Source organism: Pteropus medius, unplaced genomic scaffold (genome assembly GCF_902729225.1).
Source record: "Pteropus medius unplaced genomic scaffold, Ma_sr-lr_union100, whole genome shotgun sequence".
NCBI classification, from domain to species: domain Eukaryota; kingdom Metazoa; phylum Chordata; class Mammalia; order Chiroptera; family Pteropodidae; genus Pteropus; species Pteropus medius.
In genome coordinates, this window is record NW_024355206.1 from 614,191 (window position 1) to 638,274 (window position 24,084).

General features: G+C 39.1%; 1 protein-coding gene across 9 annotated transcripts in view; it reads left to right on the forward strand.

Moving 5' to 3' along the window:
- Nucleotides 1-1,522: 1,522 nt before the first annotated feature.
- Nucleotides 1,523-24,084, forward strand: part of AKAP13 (A-kinase anchoring protein 13) — a 233,549-nt gene continuing 210,987 nt past the window's right edge. For 7 of the 9 annotated variants that reach the window (XM_039858432.1, XM_039858434.1, XM_039858433.1 and 4 more), the window contains exon 1: nt 1,905-2,076. In XM_039858432.1, the coding sequence (XP_039714366.1) occupies nt 1,920-2,076 (157 nt within the window). In that variant the 5' untranslated portion in view covers nt 1,905-1,919. Of the gene's footprint in view, nt 1,656-1,904; nt 2,077-8,336; nt 9,484-24,084 lie in introns of those variants that run through there. The other 2 variants (XM_039858438.1, XM_039858439.1) reach the window with 2 other exon arrangements.

The following is a 24,084-nucleotide window of genomic DNA, read 5'->3' on the forward strand; positions in this document are numbered from 1 at the left end:
GATGAGGTGGTTGGGAAATGATTTCACATGAAATACTGAAAATGTTTGGCCTTGGTTTTTCATTCTGTGAGGGTGAACTAAGAAAATATATGTGGGAACCAGGTCCACTTATGGGTAAGCAAATTTCATCTCAAGGCTAGGAGCATTTCTAATTTTTAGAGCCACCAAACAATGGCAGTGCCCGGTACACAGTGAGTTTTCACACTACCCCTCACTCAGTATTCAGTCACTGGTGTGAGCTTGCTTGGATCAGAGTTTCTCAAAAGGCAGTCATTTGCTTCTTCACATTAATTTTTTTGCCATATCCTATATCACTATTTTAAAAAATGGACAAAAAAATACATGTGTTAAATGTGTAAAGTACACTAATCTTAGCTGTACAGCTGGATGAATTTTCACATGTCTGCAGCGTTGTTATCTACCACCTAGACCAAAATACAGAACACTTCCAGCAGCCCTCCTGTTGCCTCCCAGCCAATAACCTTTCTCCTCCTAGGTAACCACTGTACTTCAATCATGATCAATTTCCACGTTCTCGAACTGCATACAAAGTGTCTCTATTTTGTACTTAATATTTCTTTTAAGTACACTCATTTTTTTTTTTTTTACAACTTTCTATTTGATCTAAGAAATAACGTCAATGAAATAATGGTTTGACGTGATAGGCATTTCCCCTGCCCCTTCCACCCATACGCATTAAAATAAACACATAACTATCCAAATGAAGTTTCTTCCTGTGCCAGCAGACCACATTTTGTTTCTCAAATGCCACTAGATAATTTCTGAGGTTCCTTTGCAATTCGAAGGCGGTCTGATTTAGTGGCCGTCGAGTAGCCAAAAGTTCTTGGAATGCACCACCACAATCCTGATGCCACCACAGACCCATCCATCCATCCATCCATCCATCCATCCATCCATCCATCTCCCTCCATCCATTCACCCACCCAACTACACAACTGAAACACTTGGTGAATACCTAGCAATGATTCTCCTAGGCACTGGACACACATAAGACTAGAACCCACTTTCTGATTTAAGTAGAGAGAAATAGAAAAACAAATCATTTCAGTATGTGTGGTAAGTGCTACAGTTCAGGTAAGCACCCGGCATGTAGACAGAGGAAGGGCGGTTTCGGAGATAGGGCGGAGATGAGAGGGTGAGTGGGCGTTTCTCAGAGCAACCTCTGCCACCCGGCTACGACCACTTTGCCGCGGCGCAGCACCGGCGTTCAACCTCTGCCTGCCTTAGCAACCTGGGCCGCCCGCCCAGGTGCCTTCCTATTGGTCTCACGGAGCTAGACGGGCAGCTCTGCCGTGCAATCCCAGCTCGCAACCGCTGGCTCCGCGCTTGCTCACGGTTAGGCTCGTAGGCGTTACTGCCCTCCCCGGGTGGCCCGCCCATCCTCGAGCGGCTGGTGGCGCTTGCGCAGGCAGAGACTGGGGCTGTGTGTAGGGCCGTCGCGGAGCGGGAGCAGCCGCCGCCGAGAAGCTCCTGGGCTCCGCCGAGACCGCGGTGCCTGCTTCTCGTCTCGGCCGCCGCAGCCTGAAGCCGTCGCCGCCGCCGGCGGGGGGAACGGCCGCCTATTGTCTTTCTCCGCGGCGAAGGTGCGGAGTTGCTCCGACTCTGCCCGCGGGGGAAGCCCCGGGCGCCGCACGGTGAGAGCGCAACTTAGTTGGTGGAGTTGGGGGAAGTTTCGGGTCTTGAGGAGGGGTTAGGCGAAAAGCGCGGGCCCCTCCCCTGCGGCCGCTTGGAGCGGGGGCCGGGGCCGCGGGGGCAGGGAGGGGGCGCGCGGGCTGGCGAGCGTGAATGGGCGGCCTCGGAGCGCCCCCGGCTCTGCGGGCACCTCCTTCCTCCGCGTCCCCCCTTCCTCTGCATTGTCTGCTCCGGGGCCGCGGCGCGCGGTCCGGGCCCGCAGCCCAATGTCTGGGGCGCTCCAGCTCCCGGGCTGGGGGGCGCGGCCGCCCCACAGCGCCGCGGGTGCCCCCTCAGGCACTCCCGCGCCCCCGCGAGGCCCGGACCTGCAACCTTCGGTTTCCCTGGACGGCTCCTCCGGGGTCCTGGAACTTCGGCTGCTCGGTGGGTCTCTCTCGTTCGACCGAGTCCGCGAACAAGTGCTAGGGACGCGAGGGAGCTGCTCTCCCGGGCGGACGCGGACGATAAACATGCGAAGCCGCGTCTGCTCCCGGGGGCGCGGCCGGGGACCTACGCGGGTCGGAGACGTGCAGCCCGAGGGGACCCGCTCCGGGTACAAAGTGCAAGCCATACTTTGAGACCAAAGAAAAAAGAATTATTTTTTTTGTAAATAGGGCTTACTGACGCTTTTTTTCTTTTTGCAAAGTCAACCAGTATGTGAAGAGCGTTAAAATAATGCGGGAAAAGCCTTCAAAACGTTTTTTGTAAAGGAAAGGATAGACAAGTTTTTTTTTTGTTTGCTTTTGTTTCTTGAAACTAGTTCTTACAGCACAGTGATTCCATTACAGTTAAGTCTGTAGATCTCACTATGAATTTAGGATTCACAATGAAAGGTGACTTGTGTTCCTCAGTGAAGTTATTTTGAGAGTTTATTGCTTCAGGCCTTTAGAACTAAAGGCAAGAGCAGTGTGCCCATTTTTTCTTATTCCCCTCTCCCTTTTATTTTTAGAAGAAGCAGTTTATTCTTTTTTTCTGAAACGTTTGATTGCCCAGATCAGACAAATGCAGCAGTTTTTGAAAGATCGTTTTTTGCAAGTTTGTAAAGGAGTTAGGATCAGCTGAGTTAAATCACTTACAGTTCTGGTAGTCCTTCGTGGTCTCTTGGGGGTTTACAGACGCCATTAACTATAAGATTTGTCAGGTTTTGAGTCCATGATTCTACTGAATTTGGTTCAATCAGCTTATCTTGTGGGAATAATTCTGTTTAAATCCTCCAGCTGGAACTGGCTTAAATGTCGGTCAGATTTTTAGTGCAACAAAATGACCAGGATGTGTTCATATCAGTTGTTATATCCCATGGCCATTTGCTGAGTTAGAAAGAGAAATTCGAGAAATAGTTGTCAGTTGGCTTTGATTGATTTCTCATGCCAAGTGAGTATATACAGAAGTGTTCTTGCGTTTTTCTGGTTTGGTTGGCCTCATTTTGCTTCGAGGAACCAACTTTTCTTCACCTGATGAAGCTAAAGAAAAACATCTCTATGTCAGAACCATTGTACTTTTTTTCAGTTCATGAATATATGCATTTGAAAAGTAATGCTTATGTCAAGTATGATGCATGTATTAACAAATAATAAGCCTTGAACTTTTAAACTGAAGTAACAGGGTCACTTTGAGGAGTCAAAATCCTTGCTCTTAAGGCTTTCCTTCCAGGTGTCTGCCTGCTTTAGGGGATTGTGGGGTAGGAGGTTGGCAGGTTGGAAGGGGTTGTCAGGGAGGGACACAATGTAAACAAATATTATTACAACATCATGTGACGAGTAGGCCAGTCGCTTGCCTTCTCTGAGCCGTGATAGCATGTTATACATTCTTTTCTTTTAGGATTTCTCACATTTTCATTTGCCTGACTAATGCCAACTATATGCAGTGTAAATGGACTCCTCTAGTCTGACTCCTTGAGGCTTGTGATGGGCCTTGTTTCTTATTTAGCTTTGTACCCTCTTCAGCAGGACTGAGTCTTAACACAATGCAGGTGTTCAGTACATGTTCGAATTGGGTGAAGTGCTTTCTGTTAGCTAGTGGTAGTATACATAGAACCACTAACTATGGAAACTTGGCTAAAATGACAGTTCACTTGCAGCTCTGTGATGAAATTTACTTTAAAAGAATTTCCAACCATTCTTTTTAACCTGTTAATTCTCAAAAAGTGCACTGTGGATTTCAAAAAGTGGTTTTGATGTAGAAATTTTCTCCCTTTGTTGCTGAAATGCTTAAAACTCTTGGACAAATCCATTCACACTCTGCCTATTTCTCATTTGTGAAAGCAGGGGTAGCAGTTTAGCGCAGACGTTCTTTGCAGCTAGGTAAATTTGAGCTCAAATCCCAGCTCTTCCATTGACTGGTGCAGCCTTGAACAGATCACTTAACTTCTTAAGGGTTTGGATTTCCTACCGTAGAAGGTGTAGTAATGTGTTTTGCAGTGTTCTTAGGTTAAATGAAACTGTGTGCCTACCATTTAGTAGGTGTCTATTACCTGGTAGCCATAATGATAATAATATTGATAATAATTTTGTATGACAAAGCATTTTTAAAAGTCTGATGCTTGTGAGTACGGTGGTTTAGCTATTTCATAAATAAGGAATCCTTCTGAGACTTGGGTCTTAATCAAATGCAGTTTTTTAAAGGTGCTAGTTGAACTGAATATTAATAGAAATAGCTTTTATCTTCTCTATCACTCGCTAGTCTTTGGGACTTGCAGAGTGGCTTGGTTGAGTAGAACTCTGCATTTATAATGTTTAGGAGATGGTAAGAGATGGATTCTTTTCAACATTTGTAGTAGGATATCTGAGTTATACACTCAGTTCCAGCTTTTCTTATTTTGGCCTAGTCTTGAAAAATAATAGATGTGGATTATGACCGCATTTCTCAAACTTGCTTAAGATAGAACTGAGAGTTAATGTTAGTACATTTCAGAGATGAGAGCAAACACTTCCTCTTCAGATAACAGTTTTCGAAGGTGCTACCAGTTACAGAAGGAAGCAGTGATTTAAGTCAGTTATAACAGCTACTTTTAGAACATTCACAATACCAAATGGAATAGATACATTCTAGAAATATTAACCTGTAATGGACATTTCTGTATATTGAATCTCATCTTTCCATAAGCTTTCTTAGAAGGATTTTGTATCTCATTTTGTATACTATAAATAAGTTTTTTTTTTTAAATAAGGATTTCCTTTGGTTTTCTTATAAAGTAAAGATTTTAACCTTTTAACCATAGTAAAATTATATTTCATCAGACTCAGATTCAGAGAAAAAAAACATTCTTGACAAAGCTAAATGAACAAACTTAGATCTTTGGTAATCCCCTCTTCGAAAGTTAACATTTAAGTTCACTTGAGTAGACTTGGTTATTACTGATAGGGACAGGCGTCCATTTGGAAGCAGTTCTGAGTCACTCACTGTTAGGCTGTCTTACCACTGTACATGGGGAGGGGCGAGGAAGCTGTTAGTGGAAGGAAGTCCACCTGTGGGTTGACTGGGATATCATAAGAAAGTGATGGGAAAGGTGGACAGCAATGTGTTTGGGTGCTGTGTGTATTGGGGGGGAGGGTGAAGGAAAAGATATGAGAGATTTCTGATGTACTTCACTGTGCAGGCTCTTTCTCTTAGAAATCAGTCCTTTTGAATTTTCACTTATCATATTATAAGCTCATATTTGGCTATAGCCTCTACCACCCTAAATTGCTAGTTGTTTCTGAATGGTAGGGATTAAGAAAGTATGTCACACTGTAATTAAGTTATCTTTTAGACAACTAAATATGTCAAGTTAAGGAAGGACACCTAAAAGTCATGTAGAAAATTTCACAGAACCCAGGATGATTCTCTGATGGTGATCTCTACTCGGGCTTAGTATTCTTACTTATAAAATAAAAACACTTAATAGTAATTTTATCCTATAAACTCTATAGTACTATAGTGAGAAACACATGAGATAAAGCACTATACAAATACTGTCATGCTGTCATTTTTATTGGTTGGCTACTCTTCGGGATAAAATTTAAATCTTAGTCTAAAAGGGGAAAACATCTAACAAACTTTATTGGTTTTTCTTTATAAAAGGTGATTAAAATATACAATTTCTATTGCCATTCTTCTTGGGAAAATATTCTTTTTACTTTTAGCTCTTCTCATATTTCCTTTTACAACATATTTATCTTGAAATGTTTTTCTAAACTCTAAAGAAATCTTAGTTCTCAGCGCTTGCTGTTAGACCCATATTACTGTGAAATCACAGGAACTGACATTGCATGCCAATGCTTGAAGTCAGGTGAAACCATAATAAACAGTGAGCAAAGAATGTCAGAATATTTGAAGAGTACAAAAGAAGATAGTCGTCTTATATTTATTGACTTTTTTTTTTAATTATTTTTTTAATTGCTTTGCTCAAATCAGGGGAATGTGCATCTTATATGCCAGGTGTTATATTATGTGTCTTACCTACATTTTTTATTTAATTTTGTAAAATAAACATATGAAGCAAGCCAGCATTAGTCAGTTTCAAGGTGAGGGAATAGCCCCAAAAGTGATTTAACAGTGGTCACATAATTATAAAACTATCATGCTAAATTTCGAACTGAGATTATTCTGACTCAAAAGGCTATGCTTTTCATAACATTGACACTATCAGCTTGAAAGAGTACATTTTGAAAATAAATCAAGTTTATTGAGATATTATTTATATACCCATTATATGTATATAGAGTTTATACCCATTATACACATATAGAGTTTGATGGGTTTTGTCATATGTATCCATGCGTGTAATTTAATAGCACAATCAATATATAGAGCATTTCCATCATTCCAGAAAATTCTCTTGTGCCACCCTACAGGCAGTTTCTCCCTTCAGCCCTTACCCCATTGCCTGGCTCACCATAGGTAAACACTACCCTGCTTTCTGTCAGTACAATTTTGACTATATTAGGGGTCCTTAAACAATGGCCCACAGGCCAAATCTGGCCTACTGCCTGTTTTTATAAACTTTTAATAAACAAGTGAACAAAACAATTTCGATGATGTCTGATGGCTGTAATGCTAGGAAGAATATAAAGAGCATTAGTAGAAGATGGGCAGGCCCAAAATCAAGGTCTTTCTGAGGAGATAGATTTGAGCAGAGACCTGAAGGAAGTGAAGGGGGCTTGCAAGCCCCCTGAAGATCCCTGGATGTTCTGAGCAGAAGGAACATTGGATGCAAAGAGTTTAAGATGGGAGTGTGCGGGAGGAGGGAGGCTAGTGTGGCTGGCATGGGTGATAAAGGAGAACTATAGGAGATGATGCGGTACATGTAGGTAGAGGCCTGATCCAATAGACTTTTAAGTATGATGGGAAGCAACTGAAGGATTTGAGCAAGGAGTGACAAGAGCAGATGTAGGTTTTAAAGGTTTCACTGTGTATGTAGGGAGCAGGAGTAGAAAAGGGAGACGAGTTAAAGTTTTGCAGTTGTACGGTTTAGAGAAGATGGTGGGTTGGATTAGGGTGGTAGCAGTGAAAGTGGTGAGAAGTGGTCAGAATCACAACACTTTGAAAATAGAACTGATAGGATTACTTATGAATTGGAAAAAAGGTTTGGAAGGAAAGAATGGAAATAAGGATGATCCCTAGGTGGGGAATATGTGGAATGAATTTACTGGAAGGAAGAAATTGTGACTTCTCTTTGGAGCATGCTGAGTTTGATCTGTGAGACTTTTAAATGAAAGTATTAGTAAGTATTTGGGTATGCAAATCTGGAGTTCAAGGATGAAGTCTGGATTGGATATAAGAATTAGAGAATTCTATGTAGGTAGAGAAGGAGAGGGCAGTGGGGGTTATTGTAGGAATTAGGAATGTATAAAGCTGGCACAAGGAGGTGCACATGGCATGGTAGCTAGTAATAATAGCAGTGGTAAACAACAACTAGGCGTAAGTGAGCGGTAGATCTGAGTGAAGGAAGGTGATAGTGACCTAAAACGATACTTGTATATTATGACAGAGTTGATTAGGATTCTTCACATGCTGAAAACATTTCTTCTCTGAGAATGAAATAGAAATATTAGATCTGTTGTACATTTTCAGTCTTTTAATGTGATGCAGGGGTATCCCATGCATGTACTTCACATACACGTGACACACAAGGTAGTCTGGAAGAGTGAGATGGTAGGTAGGTTGTATTTTCTAAATATTCTGCAATGTGTATATATATATATATTAACCTTATTTTTAATAGAGGTAGTTATTATTTTTGGAGATTTTGCTTAGTTGGTAAGCTTCTGAGCCGATGAGTTTCATTCGTTTCTGGTTGCTAACACGACTTATTCCTATAGATGAGTCTTTGACTATGGTCTGTTGTCTCGAAAATTTGAGCCCTTGCTCACATGGGAGAGAACTGGGTAAGAGTATGGTTTGGATATGAGTCCATAATAGCTCCTGGGAAAATTGTTCTTATCTGGCTAGATGCTGCACCATTTTGTTCAAAGGGAACATCATGTAGCATTTGCATTGTGGTGGGCAGGTCACTTCAGATAAATTGAATTGAGCATGAATTATTTTTCTAAATCTGAATTATACTATCATTATTTACTAGATTTTTAGAAGTATTCTTTTTCCCAGGTGATGACTGTGCTAAAGGTGGTAGATATGGCAGCAGCTTTTTGCATATTTGACATTTTCTGTAATTCATAAATCCCTTGTAAAAGCGCACTTAGTATAATTTGAAATGGTATCTGTAAATCAGTCTACCTGCCTGGTTTTGCCAGTTGATTTCTGCTCCCTTTAAAGTGGGTGTGTTTCTGGAGTGGGACAAGGAAAGTCCGTTGAGGCATTGCATGGGAATAATTTCTGTTACCTTTTATAAACTGGAAGGTTTTTTGCCAAAGAGTGGTTGGACTCAGAATACAAAGAAACTCTGGATGCGACCTTACAGTTGGGAAGTTATTTAGGAAAAAAAAATTGTGGCAACAAAAGTTGAGTTTTAATTGTTCTATTGGTCACGTGAGGCCTTGGGGCCGGGCTGAGGTGCTTCTCTGTTTGAGGATTAAGAATATATATGGGTCAGTGGACACGAATGACCAAAGCTTTTGCCTGGGCCCTCCAGCTTAAATGGTGCTGCATGTATGCTTAGAGCATAGGATAATGTGCATTTAAAAGATTTTTCCATTCTAGAAGAATCTTAAGAGGCAAGCTCTCTCCTAAAAGGTGTTTTCTAAAAAGTGAAGTCACTAATGGGAAGAAAGAACCTTTACTGAGTGCTTGCCTGCATGTTGTGTGTTCATTTACATTCCCTTAATTCCTTACAATAACCCTGTAAAATAGGTATTTTTTTGAGGAGGAAACTGAGGTTCAGAGATTTTAGTTTGCCTCTCTTAGGTCAATGAACTGTAATTTTCATCCAGGACTTGGTGACCTATTAACATACTCTGGTTTTATTATATATGCCTTAAGTCACTTTTTTTTCCCCCACTGATATAATTATATCCCAGACAACCAGCTTAAAATTCCAGCTTGTTCTGGTAAATAGAAAATCATTGTGGTCTGCCGTTAAAGTTTTCCTAAAACTCTTAAAAACATGCTGGGCTTCTGTGTCTGTGCCTTGAAAGAAGCAGGAACTTGCCAGTAGGTCTGTATTTTACTCCATATGCAGGATAACGTTAATAATTAACATTTACACACTTTCACATCTTCAAAGTGTTTTGCAAACAGTTAATTAGTTCATGTTTAACCTATTTTGGAGGTTGAAAAACCAGTTTTTTAGGTTCATTTTTGCAGTATCGAAGTGTTTGGAGGATAAGGAGTAAGTCTTCAGTGCGAAAAATGCGGGTATGTATCATGCTGTATTAAACATCTTTCTTCAGTCTCCTAGCTTCGTGCCCAGTCTAGCTCACTCACATCACATGTTTTTTTGTTGTTGTTTTTTTGTTTTTGTTTTTGGAGGGTGTACATCTTCTGGCTAATACAGGAAATGTGTAGACTGAAAGAAAGACACCAGGTTTGGGGTAGTTGGGGAAGGAAAGATCTTGGCGATTCAGCGAACTGTAATGTAACTTTCTTTTCTGTAGTCCCTTAAATGTGAATTGTCCTTTATTAATTCCTGTAGGGGTTTTGAGGGTCATGAAGTGATTGGCACAGAGACTCTGGCAAATGAACAGAGTCGTTACACATGCTGATTTCTGGGAGAAAATTCCTTTTTCTTCCTAGTTTACATAATAACTGTAACTGAATAATTTGCTAGTTTCCTCACCACCACTTGTCACCTGATTCCATCTCCTCTCTCCTACACCTCCAATAAAATGGCTTTTACTTGGCAAGATTGTATAGTTGGAAAAAGATTTGGAAGGATGCACTAGTCTCACTTCAGTTGTGTTTCTGTCACATAACTAGCTCTGTGACCTTGAGCAGGTTACTGCTTTTCTTTTGCCCTTGAGTTTTGTGAAATATGTTAATGACTCACCTTTCATTGAGTCCTAGAGGGGTGGCTGGAAGAGGATTTAAAACTTACGATCTTGGACATGAAATGGGACAGGATATTTTGACATCAGTGAGGATTCTTCAAAGTTACAGTGACTTCCTTCCTGCTTTGGTTGGAATAATTGATTTCTTAACTATTGTTGCCAGCCACATTACTACGCTTTAAACATCTTTTCTTTTTCTAATACAGAGCAATAAATAGAACCATTTAATAAATAATGACTCTGGGTGACTTCCTAAGACAGGACATGCAGGACTGTTCATCATTGCTTATAGCTCAGCCATTCAGAGGGATCTGTTCATGAATCTTTTGTGTAGGTGACCTTGCCGGAGAAACCTTAGTAAGTTATGGCAGAAAGGAGAAGAATTCTGAGAGCTTGGCATGTATATTTAATTAGATTTTTATCATGAATGGGAATCTGTTCTTTTAATGGGTCCAGATAGAATGGCCCTTATCAAGTCTCTTTTTTCCCCTTTTCTTTTCCTTTATTTCTTGAAAATCCGAAAACTTAAAAGTGAGACGAGTTGGCTTTTGAACCTTTTTGTAACATTAAATACACCCAGGTTTAAGCTTTTCATCCTTTTCTACCAAGATTTATGGTAACTTGGAAGGAATGTTATACAGCTCACTTTGAATGATACTATATATGAACTTTGAATATTTGACAGTGAGTTAAATGTTTAAAGCTACCCTTTTAAGGTATGTCTATAGGTAACATTTGTTTACTTTTTTTGAAAAAGGAGACTTTTTTGGTCAGGCTAAATTATGTATATAAATTAGACAAGATAGAAGTTTTCTTTCAGAAGCAGTTGGTTATAGCAGTATCATAAGCTACAGAAATAAATGTATTTTTCCAAGAAACTATTTCAGCAACTAAGATAAAAGATTGTTTTTCCTGTTTAGGTTAGGTGTTTTGGGTTACACTGTTTTCAGTCATGTCTTTTTCTGTATTTTTCTCTACTGGTCATTTTCTCCCTCCCAGTTAATTCAGTAGGATTCATTTGTCTAGTTGCTCACTGAGTAGGTGGGGATAAGGTAGACCATATATCTGTATTTCTTTCTAAATTATAAGTTCCTGGAGAGCAGATTTTATTTGCTTTCTTTGTGACTATATTTCCAGTACTTGGCAGTGTGTATGGCATATAGTAGGTGCTACTCAGGAAATACTTGGATTGATGAATGGAAGAATGAATTTGTGACAAAAGTATAATAATAATACATGCATATTATTAGACTCTTATAAAATCTACCCTGTTGAGAACAGATTTTAGTTTTTTTCTCCTAGCATCAATTGTAGTTTGATTCCAGCGAGTTAAATCATTCCTTTTTGGGACGAGAAACTCTTGTTAAATGGAGTTTTGGCCAGTGTTGACCAAGTCTAGTAGTAAACTCTACAACTCTTGCTGGTTTTTGTGGTTGGTCATGTAGATCTCTGTCTGTCACTGTAAAGTTAACCTGTGCAACAACTTTATCACTGACTTGTGGGTGATTGATGTGAGAATGTAGGTGTGGCTTGTCTGCTTAATTAAAAAAAGTATAATAATTTTAAAACTTAATCAAAATAGATCCTTGTATACCCATTACTCCGAATCTAGAGAATGAGCAAGATTTTGCCATTCTCTGAATGTCATTTGTTAAAGTAACAGTTTTATCGAGTTATAATCCATGTATGATAGTTTACTGCTGCTTCACTTTAATGTTTATTCTAGTTGTCTTGGAAGTCACTACCAAACTATTATTTTCTTAATAGTGGTTTTTATATGGCATTTTTACTTCAATGTATAATATTGTAAACCATGAAGTGTCTGTAAATCATGACATAGTATGTTTCCAGGATACAGAGCAGACAAGTTTAACTCAAAGCTAACGAGTGCTGAGTAGCCTTTTTTCCTTTCAGCAGATTCATTACAGAAGTAGGACCATAAACCTTCTATTAAGCACTTTTGTATGAAATCTGAGATTTCTGCCAAATTAGACATGGAAAATTAAACAGTGCTGCACAAATTACTGATCTGTGCAGTTTTTGAGTTCTTCTCCCTATGTTAGCCTTTTTGTTTTTTTTTTTCAGATGACTATTTCTTTTAAATACCAGTACAAGAATGTTACGATTTATACAGAATTATTTTTGGTTTCATGTCAATAGTTTTTTCACCTTTTCCTGTAGAATTCAGTGATTTTTTTCCCCCACCCCGAGAATCTGTTTTTCTTCTTAAAATGCATTCCCATTTGTTTTGATTTTTGTGAAGAAAATACTTTTAGATTATTGAATAGCTTCATAAATTTTGTACTTCCTTAATAATTCATTTCGCAATGCTTATTAAAAGTGTTACTTCCTAATTCAGATCATTGTCTTAAAAACTTTCATTTGAAGCGCCAAGAACAATTAATCCACTGTTTTTCATGGTCCTTATTTGTATATACTGTGTCCTGAGCTCATGGGTTCTCTGCAATACCACAATTTTTTCTCCCTTTGTGGTAAAGTTAACCGTATTGGCTGCCTAGCCAAAAGTGCTTGTGGCAGTCTAAAGATTACTACTTTAATAGTTAGCTCACTAGCATGTGTGCCCATAAATGGAGAATTTTCTTTCCTGAGTCCAAATAAAAGTAATAGTTCATCTGTGCGATATCTCAGTACTCAAGTACTAAAGGAAATTCAGAGGAGATATATCTGTTCTGTCCCTTCAGCCTTGATTCCTGTTGAGGTCTATAGGGACAAGTTCACTGATAGAGTAGCTGTCATTTATTGAGAACCTCTGTTAAACTAAGTGTCTTATGTTTATCAGTTTTCACCTCTGCAAGATATTCTGTGATTTTGCCAGAAAAAAATTGAGGTGCAAGGAGGTTAATTAATTTTAGATGCATTTCATTTAGCAGACGTTTACTAAAGGTCTGCTGTCCGTCAGGCACACAGGTGCCAGGGATCCAGGGACGAACACAAATAAGACATGGTCACTGCCCTTAAAGCACTTTTGATTTTCTTTCTTGATTAATATAGTGACAGTAATAATAGTAATAATTGCCATCAAATGATTGCTTTGCATGTGCAAGCTTAGTACTGTGTGCTCTAGTTACCCATATTTCATTTTAATCCCCACAGAATTCTAAGAGGCTGAGTCTGTTATCCATATTTTATGGATGAGGAAACTGAGACGTAGAGAGCTAGCTAACTCTGGCTTACACAATATGTGGCAGAGTTGGGACTTGAACATGGGTCTGACTCCAGGGCCCAATCTCTTTTCTACATGCATCAAGAACATTTCTAGCAAGAGTTGAAATAAGTAATTATGTGAAAAGGACATCCATCATGAGCTATGGTTTTGGCAGAACTTTGTGTAACTTTGAGTTTGCCAGTAGATTTATTTTTATAGTTAACTTTCTAGAATAATCTCTTATTCTAGAAGTCATCAAGTAGTTTTTATGATTTGTGAAACATAATTTTTGTCATGTTTTTATTAACAGTAATGTGCAGTCTCTAGAAATTCATGAAGTATAACTAAGGAAAAAAAAGTGCACATATGAATAAGTGACACTACCTAAAAAAAATTTGGTATAATTTAGTGTTTTTCTTTCCAAACTTGAAAATTTTTAGAAGTTGTGTGTTTGAGAGAATGAGTATGTATGTATATGCATGCATGCCATATATGATCATATTCTATATGTTCTTGAGTATAAGATTATAAAAGATATTTCATGATGATACCTTTATATATGCTGCCAAATAACATAATTACTTTAATGGCTATATAGTATTGTGTGGATTTAGATTTGTTTTCAGTTCACTATTACTCTGTAGTTTGAATATTTAAATCGTATTGTTTTTCTTGCCCCTCCCTTCCTCCTTCACTTTCTGGTGTTAAAAACATTGCTGTGATGATAATTGTGTACATAATTTTTGTATCCTCGTTTACCTCTTTCTCACAGAAATAGAATTGCTAGGGCAGAGGCTGTACATTGCAACAGCGGTTAATAGATACTTTCAAACTGACTACAGAAAGCTTATATCTTTTACAATCACACTGGTGGAGTATGAGTGCCTGTTGACCATTTCTCCATTTCTCCATAACCTTTAGAAAGAAGGTTATGGAGAAGGTTATCCAAGATTTTAAATGTCATACTAGAATCACTAGTAGAATTACTGGATTACTGGCAGCCAATTCCAAATAAAAAGAAGGTTATCCAAGATTTTAAATGTCATACTAGAATCACTAGTAGAATTACTGGATTACTGGCAGCCAATTCCAAATAAAAACCTCTTTCTAAAAGAGAAGAAACTCGTGAAGCATAGTCACTACTCGTAAGCAGTGAGAGTTGATCTAAGATTGGTTGTCAGTGTTGAAAGGCACATGAAGGAAACTTTCAAATAAAGAGAGTCGCTGATGTCTTGTTCTTTTTGCTACTCCTTAATTGTCCAAATTAGCTCCCCAGTAGAGAAGCATTTGAGATAAGATTTATAGGCGTGATAAAGTCTCCTACACAAAGTGCTCTGTGAGAGATGATCAGTGGCCATGCTCTTACACATCCAAGTGCACATTAGAAGCTTTTAAAATTTAGTTATGAGCATACATAATCCCCATGTTCCCCAAATCACAGTCATGTGTTGGCATTATGGTTTAAATAACCAAGAAATAAGCAAATTAAACATTGGTCTCTGGTCTTGACTCATTCATACAGCCAAACATTCTTCTGTGGGACCACGATGAGTTAATTGATCTTAGCTATGATAGCATCGATTTTCAATCAGATAATTTCTGTCGATATTTTCTCTACTGTAGGTAGGAAGCGTCAGTTACATGGCAAGTTATAAGTCATACAGGTGCATAAGCTGATCTCCTGGCACTGTTGATACACCATCATGTCTCTGTTCTGTCTGGTATAGTTTGGAGTATTATGTAGCAGATTCTTAGCCTGTTCCTGGTTGCAGAGAAAGAGCTGGTTAATTTAGTAGATAAATCTTATCACTAGAAGTAGAATTGATTTATGACGGCTCTATAATAATGTCACCCTGGATCATGTAGATGGTTATTTAGTTGTGGGAGGACTTTTGTGGTCCAGTTTTTAATGTAGCATACCTGATTTCTTGAACTGTTCAGATTCCATTGATGTGTCTGGGAGTTATTTTGCTTGGTAGGAACCCTCTCGAATCCTCTTATATGGAGGTTTGAGGACATCCTCTCTGCCAGTCTGAATTCCCAAAGCACCTCTGTCTCGGAAATCAGGCAAGCTCTGTTTTGGGGGTCAGGTGAGCTCTTTCATTTATTTTCTGTTACAGACACATTGTCCTTGCATCTCAGAAGCGTGCTTTCCCGCTTTCTCACTCTTTCTTCCCCCTGGGAACTTGAGCTAGAATCTATTTGCCAAAGAAGCTAGTATTTTTTTATCCCCATATTCTCTTGATAACTTCCCTTTTGGAGATACAGAAAAGGGAGTAATGACATTTAGCAGGTCAGGCAGGAAATAGGATCTTAGCATCTAACATTTCAGAGGATTCTCCCTTTGAGTCTCTTGACTTTCTCTTTCCTGTCTTATGGATCTGGGAATAAACATAATAGACTTGGTAAATCAGTATTAGAAGTTAAATGTTTCACTACAGTTGTTCTGAGTCACCTGTAAGAATGAGTAATGAGTAAAGAGAATGAGTAACATGAGAATAATAAGAAAGTAAAGGTGCCAGATTACAGATTAGAGAGTTGAAGCTCATTGACTGTGATGAAAGCATTCTGGAGCTGAGAAAAAACTTGTTTTTTGGGAACAGACACTGGACTAGGATTCAGTAGATTTGGGATCTAGACTTAGTTTGCTGCTAACAACCTCGGGCAAATCATTAGACCCTTCGCACCTCCCACCCCCCCGCCCAGTTTCTACCATTAAAAGTGAAATGCATTTATTTTTGTTTGTTTAGTCCCCCCACACCCCCTACCCCCAAAGAAAGCATTCTCAGGCCCTGGGGTTTCTTAGAATCACATTGGGGGCAAGTGGAATTGGGGAGGGCATGATGAAGAAACCAGGTCGTCTCCCATAGAGTAGCTCCATTTGTTTCTGTTTTACTTCTGTGAGTTTCCTGTAATATTTTCTTTGAAGAAAGTCTCATGGCCAAAAATCAGTTTGGAAATATCTAGACTGGAAATCTTGAAAATGCCTTTTGATGCTAAGATTTGGTGTTTATAAAGACCCATTCATTGTCTTTGTTTTTGGTTTATTTCTCTCAGGGCTAGGGAAATATTGGCCTAATTATGAAATAACTATGTAGTATAATAGGTAATAGTGATGTTTAACTACTCAGCTGTGCGCTGATGTCAAGTGTACATGAACTGTTTCTCAACTAAACAATGAGAAATTAAAGCACTTTTTACCTCTCCTAACTTGGAGAATTCTAATGAAAAGGTAAAGAAAATTGTATTCCTTGCTTATTAAAATATTTTTGCTACCTGCCACTTTTTTTTAGCATCTACCTTGTAGCATTTTATGTAAATTGTCTCATTTAACTCTGAGATTGCCTTGTGAAGTAGCTGGAGTTAACTACTGTAGATAGGAAATTGAGGCTCACAGAGATATCGTAGCTTGGCCAAGATCCCACAGCTACTAAGTGATAGAGGTGGGGTTTGGAACTAGGATTGTATTTCTAAGATGCGTGCATTCTTCTGTTGGCTTGCTTCTTCTAAATTTACAGAGATTTTTTAGCTTGAAGAAATTATTAGTAGAACCATTACTACCCATGTTTCTCATTAATGAAATCTGATAATATGAGTGATTGGCACCTTTCATTGTTCTTAACTGCTTGGATTATGCCAAGGACTCAATATTAGGGTTGAAATTATCAGACTATATTCCCCATTTGTTACATCCTTATAATTAAGGAATAAATGAAAAAATTTTCAGATTTGATTGAGCAGGATGAAATAGCATGTGTGGTTTTACAAAAGCTTGGAAATTTTTCCTGGAACAATAATAGATGTAAAAACTAAAAAAAAAAAAAAAAATACAATGATGTTGCTAAATTGTTTAGTCATAGAACATATGTAGATAATATTGTTTCATAATCAGTATGAGAATCGTGATATTCATAAGGGTGCATTGGAAATTGGGTGATAATTTTGGTGCCTCAAGAAGAAGTTTGCTATGACGTTACCTAATTGCAAAGTAACTGGGCATTTTTTCCTTCAAAATGTAATAATTTATTACTAGGCATTGCAAAGACATCACATTGTAATGGGCATTAGTGCCGCTCACCATGGTTGCTAGTTCTTCCTAGGCATGTAAAGGGTCCATTTCTCGGTCTCTTTCAGCTCGATGTGGCCATGAGATTTACCCTATCCAATCAAAGGTGAGCAGAAATGACAGGAATCACTTTTGGATGGAAGCATTTAAAAGCTGATGTGAGATCCTTGCCGTCTCTCCCTGCTCGTGGAGTCTTAACCATGCATTTAAAGCAGTCGGAGAAGGGAGCTAAAGCATGAAGGGCAGCTTCCCTAGAGTCGTCTGCAGCCATGGTGATCTTTGAGTGAGACATAAATTTTATTGTTTATTATATGTTCAGCCTCTGACACTCTGGTTGTTTATTTCCACAGTATAACCTAGCTTATCATGATGTTATCACATCATCAGTAATCACTCATGTAATAGATTGCTAAGGAGAGGGACTGACCAAGAATGAAGCAAAATTACTTTGGATACAAAGCTCAGCGACGTTAAATACATAGTAGAGGGCAAAGTTTCTCTTTCAGCTATCATCCGTGTCCTTTTATTATTCCAGAAGCACAGCTCTGGTCATATCACTGCCCTGTGTGAAGACAGTACTCACTGCCCATGTAACAAGGTCTGAGTCAGGCCTGCCACACTGTGGTCCTGACATGCCTTCAGAACTGTTCTCTTGTCACCGTGAACTGTATATCCAGCATGCGCTTTTGCCCATTCACGCATTTGAGAATCATGTATTGATCACTTTGCATGCCAGTGTTGAAGTTGGACACTGAGGACAACACAATGTTCTTTCCCATCTCTGCATATCCAAATTTAACTTAGCTTTTAATGTGCCTTGAAGGATATTTCTTGTATAAACCCTGCTTCCTTCATACAGCTGGATATGATCTCTCTTTCTGATCTCTTAAGCCTTTTTGGCACATTGCTTTCTATCCTATATTGTCAATTTTAATTTTATGTGTTAGTCCTTTTACTGGGCTAGTGTCAAACTGTTCCCTAGCCCAGCAGTATTTATTGAGTGATTCGTTGTTAGATTGTGGCTGTGTTGAACAGCCAGTCAATGATTAATTTGCTTTTGTTTGAAAAATTGTTATCTTTAAAGTTCTGACTTCCTTGCACTTGCCTCTTTCTGGCTATTGTCGTTGTGTTTGTACATTCTTAGCAGTTGTGTGCAGGTTTATATAGCAGGGCCTTATGTGGCAATGGTTTTTAAAAACTAGAATGCCATATCCTATGACTCACTGACACACTGGTGAGTCTTCATTACCACAGTGTAAGGTCCGTTTTGTGTTTTCTTCCCGCATTCCATAGGGTTTCCTAATGTGGCATTTGGGGTAAACGTAGGGCTTATGAATGTATGAGTCAGATGTTTAAACCAATTCATACTTTTTGTCTTGGTGTTTTGTTATCTCTACTGATTGGCTCCTGAAAGATACGTGCCCTTGATACAGAGTTTTGAACTGGGTAGTTAAAAAGACCCAGATTCTAGTCTGGTTTGCCTATTAGTTAACTTTGTAAACTTTGTGAGTTTCATATCCATGAAACAAAATGTTCGACAAGGATGAGATTAACATCCTGATTTTACAGAGGACCAGTTAGATTTTTGGAATTCTAACCTAGTGTGGATGCCAGAATTGGAGACAAAACTCTGCTAGAGTTGGGATGGAATGAAGGAAACTTTAGATTTCTCAAGTGCTTACTTTGTGCTGGATGCTGTTTATTCACTTTATTCACTATTCTCGGAGGGAGACTTTATATCCATCTTCTGTTAAGGAAATCTGAGGGTCAGAGAAGCTAGGGTACTTACCTAGGCTCTACAGTTGGTAAGAGCAGGATCCAGAACATTGGCGAAAATCAGTCTCATTCTGAAACCATGATTCTTTTTAATGTGAAATGGAAGCAGTTTTAGGTTTTGCTAAGAGAGGAGCCTTTAGGACAAAATGAAGGATGGTTTGGGCGTATCCTGAAGGAAGAGCTGTATGTTGCGTCTGATGCTATTTGTAGAATAATGTTAAGACACAAAGGAGGGTTACTGGACACACTCTTTTTCTGAATCTTCTCTTTCTGTTAATGTGCTTTATGTCCTGAGATGGAGGGACCTGGCTGAAATCTGTACAGCATTGTGTGGTTTCATGAGTGTGGGTTCAAGTTTTGCTCTCACCTAGTTTTTGTGACCTTGGACTAGATACTTAGCCTTTTTTGAGCTATAGTTCTGTTGTAACGTAAAATGGAAAAACCAGTACCTACTTTGTATATAGCATGCTGCTGGATTTCACCTGTAGTTGTAGCTATTGGGAAGGGTTTCTTTAAGGGTAGATCTTGGTATGCAGGACATTGGAAGATAAAAGACCTGCACAGCAAATACTGACCTTCCCAGTGTACATTCCTGTTAAGAAATAAGTTGTGGTATTTGTGTGCTCCTGCTTTAGGATGCGTGAATTGTCTAGTGCTTTAATAAGTTGTTTGCAACTCTGTTTCTTTGCTCATTTTGTAAATGCAATTAAATTTCATAATCAACATTTTGTGTATGTAAACAACGTAGATACTTTGAGGAAGAAAGTATGTGAGCATGAAGCTAACCTGATTTGTTTCTAGTGGCAGATTATTTTAAGCTCTTCTCTGAAGGATAAGCACCTTGTTCACAAAACAAAAAAGAATAAATATGGCAATTATAAGTACAAGTAGTATTATAGCACACTGAAAGAAAAAATGAGCAGAATGAATGGAACTAGGAATGCAAAGATAATTTGGGGGTATAATGAAGGATACGGAAATTCATGGTGTAACAGTGATATATGCAAACGTCTGAGGAATGCGGTTGATGGATGTACTATTCGTACTGGATCTTAAAGCATGATGTAAGAATTTGCCGGCATGGATTGAGGAGAAGGAATAGAACAGTCCTGCAGGAAGAGAGTATGTGTAAAGAAACAAGTCAAAAAGAGCTTGATGTGTTTGAGCAGAGTGAGCAGTGAGGTTGAGTTAGGTGGTGCAGGTGAGGGTGTAGTCACAGGGGACTCAGCAGATCTACTGGACATTTTCAGGGTCGAATGGATTAAGTGTGGTAAGTAGATGGTGGGGAGTAGGGGTGGTAGTTGTCCAGGATGACCGGGAGTTTCCAGCTTAGGCTGCTGGGTGAATGATTGTGTGCTGAGGTGGCATTCAAATAGGTATACTTACTGGAGGAGGTGATTTTTTGAGCTTGGCTTAGATGACCTCTTTCAATGTGGCTTTTTGTTTTTGCCTACAGTCTGTTTCAGAGTTCATTTTTTCATGCAGAAAACACCATCTGCTTATTGTGTGCTAGTAATCTTTATTTTTGAATTTAAAAAATTAGTTTTGGTGAAATACACATAACATAAAGTTTGCCAACCATCTTAATGACTTTAAGCTTACAGTTCAGTGGTATTAAGTATATTTACATTGCTGTGCAGCCATCACCACCATCCATCTTCAGAACGGAAACTCTGTCCCCATTAAACAATAACTACCCATTTCTTTCTATCCCCCAGCCCCTGGCAACCACCATTCTCCTTTCTCTATGAATCTGTCTGTTCTACTTACCTTACATAAATGGAATCATACAGTATTTGTCTTTTTGTGACTGGATTATTTCACTTAGTGTAACATCCTCAAGTTTCATCCATGTGTCAGAATATTTAGTCGCTTTCAGGACTGAATAGTGTTTCACTGTATATATAGACCACTTTTTGTTTATTCATCCATCACTGGACGCTTGGGTTGCTTCACTTGTCTGTTGTGAATAATGCTGCTATGAACATGAGTGTGCAGATATCTCTTCAAGTCTCTGCTTTCAGTTCTTTGGGTGGGCATACCTGTAATTGTTGGATCATATAGTATAATTTTAATTTTTTGAGGAACCACCGTGTTGTTTTCCATTAGCAGCTACACCCTTTTGCATTCCTGTCAGTGCACAGGAGTTCCAGTTTCTCTACATCCTCTCCAACACTTGCTTTTCTCTTGCTTGCTTGCTTCCTTCCTTCCTTCCTTCCTTCCTTCCTTCCTTCCTTCCTTCCTTCCTTCCTTCCTTTTCTTTCTTTTCTCTCTCTCTCTCTCACCCTCTCCCTCTCCTTCTCCCTCTCCCTCTCTCTCTCTCTCTCTTTTTTCCTTTCCTTTCCTTTCTTAACATTAGTCATCCTAATGGGTGTGAGGTGGTATCTCATTGTGATATTGATTTACATTTCTCTAATGATTAGTGATATTGAGCATCTTTTCATGTGCTTATTGGCCATTTGTATATCTTTTCTGGAGGAATGCTTATTCAAATTCTTCACCCATTTTTAAATTGAGTTGTTTGTATTTTTGTTGTTGAGTTGAAGGAGTTTTTTAGTATATTCTGGATATTAGCCCCTTATCAGGGATATGATTTACAAATCTTTTTTTCCTATTCCATTCTTTTCATTGTCTTTTGATGCAGCCAGTATTCTTTTAATGAACATTACATTACAAGGGAGAGTTGTTGCTTCTGAGGTAAGTTCCTTGAGTTCAAAGCAAGGAATTAGTTTCCTCCTTTTTTTTTTTTTTTTTTTTTTTAAGAGGAGGATGAGAGAGTTTTAGAGTTTGGTTGAAATTGGATTGGAATTTTCTTCTTTTGAAGTTTTCTGGGTGTGTTTTACTGACCTAGGATCTCTAGAGTAGTGTCACTTCCCTTTCTTTTTTTATGGCCTCTGCTATGGTTATTAGAATAAGCATCATGGCCATTATTTCCCCGGGCTAGTCATCCATCACCAACTGCCCAGTTAGAGCCGAGTCCTGTCACATCTTCTTTTGTGCGACATGCCTTTACTGTTGTCCTTGTCTTGAGGCTTGCTCCTGCCCTTCCTCATTAGCTGTCGCCTGGGTCATGGCAGTGGCTTCCAAATAGGTCTTCTGCCTTTCTCTTACTTTTATTCTTCTGCACACCGTTTAGACTGACTTTCTCAAAACACCTCCGGAATTCAAACTGGACAACTTTCAGGGGCTTTGTGAAGCTTCTAGGATCAAGTTCAAACTACTAAGCACGACAGTCAGATTCCTTCCACCTCGATCTTGAAACCTTTTCCAGACTTTTTTCTCCCCGGGGCACTATCATATTGGGGTTCTTCGTCAAGGCATTTTACTGTCCTTGGGCTGGGCTAAGGTGCTTGAGAGCTTGGATCTTTCTCCTTGTCTGTGACTCTTCAGATTTCCTCACTGTGTCCTAAACATGCCTGTACTCAAGCCGTGCCCTGGGCTATGCTTGGAATGCTCTCTCTTTTCTCCTTGCCTTGTTTTAGACCTCGCTTAGATCTGATTCAGAAGCCTGAGCTTTTCGTCACGATGCTGTACCACCTCACAGAGAAGTGCGGGTTATAAAGCAGCACTGGACTGGATGCATAGTCTGAAGATTGTTCATGCAGGTTTCAAGCCATGGCTGAAGGCCTTACCCATGTTTTCTTTTTAACCCAGCCTATGGGCTTGTCTGGTTTTGTGGGACCAGACCTGTAAAAAGGTGAGCAGAACTTCAGAACAGACCAATATTGGAAGTCTATAAGCTTATTTTCTTATAGATTAATAGTAGTTGGTGTAGTGCAGATGTAGCTCCGGGTGGGGGAGATTTGTAGGAGGGCTCTAGCTTAGAGCCCACTGCTTGTTTCAGTCATCTTTCTTGATTTCATTCAGGGGTGCAGAAACCTTAGGCCCTCTGAAAGTGTTATTTTGGATTGGAGAGGAGTTTTCCCATTGGGAGAAAAGGAAATGGGAATGGAGTTTAAGTCAGGTGAAAGTGAGGAGACCAGCACTGTCTGGTTCCAGGCTTCTGGGTTCTTATGCTGAGAATTTCAGGTGAAGGAGAAGAAAACAAATGTGGAAGCACAGACTGAGAAAGAGGAAGTTGCTCCACTCAGGCATCTCATACAGGAACCTGAGTTGCCACGGTTCAGCTCCAGATGGTGAGACTAGCAGTGTTGTCCGGCTCTCTAGTCTGCGACCATCTACAGGACGCTCGTTTCTGCTCGGTGGGCTCGCTGACCCAGAGAACCTCGCAAGTGTTTGTATTCTCAGTGTCTGACGTGCTTAAACAGCTTTACTTTCTACTACTTAGTTTAAAATTAATTATCTTTTCAAACTTTTTTGAAATTAACTGTTGTTTATGTTACATGTTATACCTCTTTATTAAAGAATACATATATTTATGTTATACTTTATTATAATCATTAAACTGTCATTATTTTTTCTTTTTCCACTTCAGTGGAAATGGAAATAAGAGTACCTATTTTAGCCTGAAAAGCAGGAAAAGGAGGTGTGATTCCTTTTTCAAATTTTGGTCTTGATTAACTCAAGCATTATTCCTAGATTTCTCTCAGACATTCTTACTATGCTTTTAAACCAGCCTTCCCTTCACTCAGCACTGCTGCGGCCAGTGTGTAATTGAAACTTGTCTTTCAAATTTCTATTATGTAAATGGACTTTGACAGGGGGCAAATTTAAACTGTTGTAAAGGTTGTTTATTTCTAAAAGTGTATTTTGTGGTAGAATTGAATTGCTAATTGTAAGAAAGAACTTTAAAATGAGGGGAAAACAAAACGAGAACTTACGAATAGTAAAAAAATAGAAGAGGAGTATGATTATTTTGCTTTTTCCCCTATGAAATAGTCAGCAGTTTTTATTCCAATGATAATAATAAATATTCCCGTTCACAAATGAAAATGAATTGTAGTGAGATGTAGATGATACATAGAGTGCAGATGGGAAAGAGACTATTAGACAAATATTAC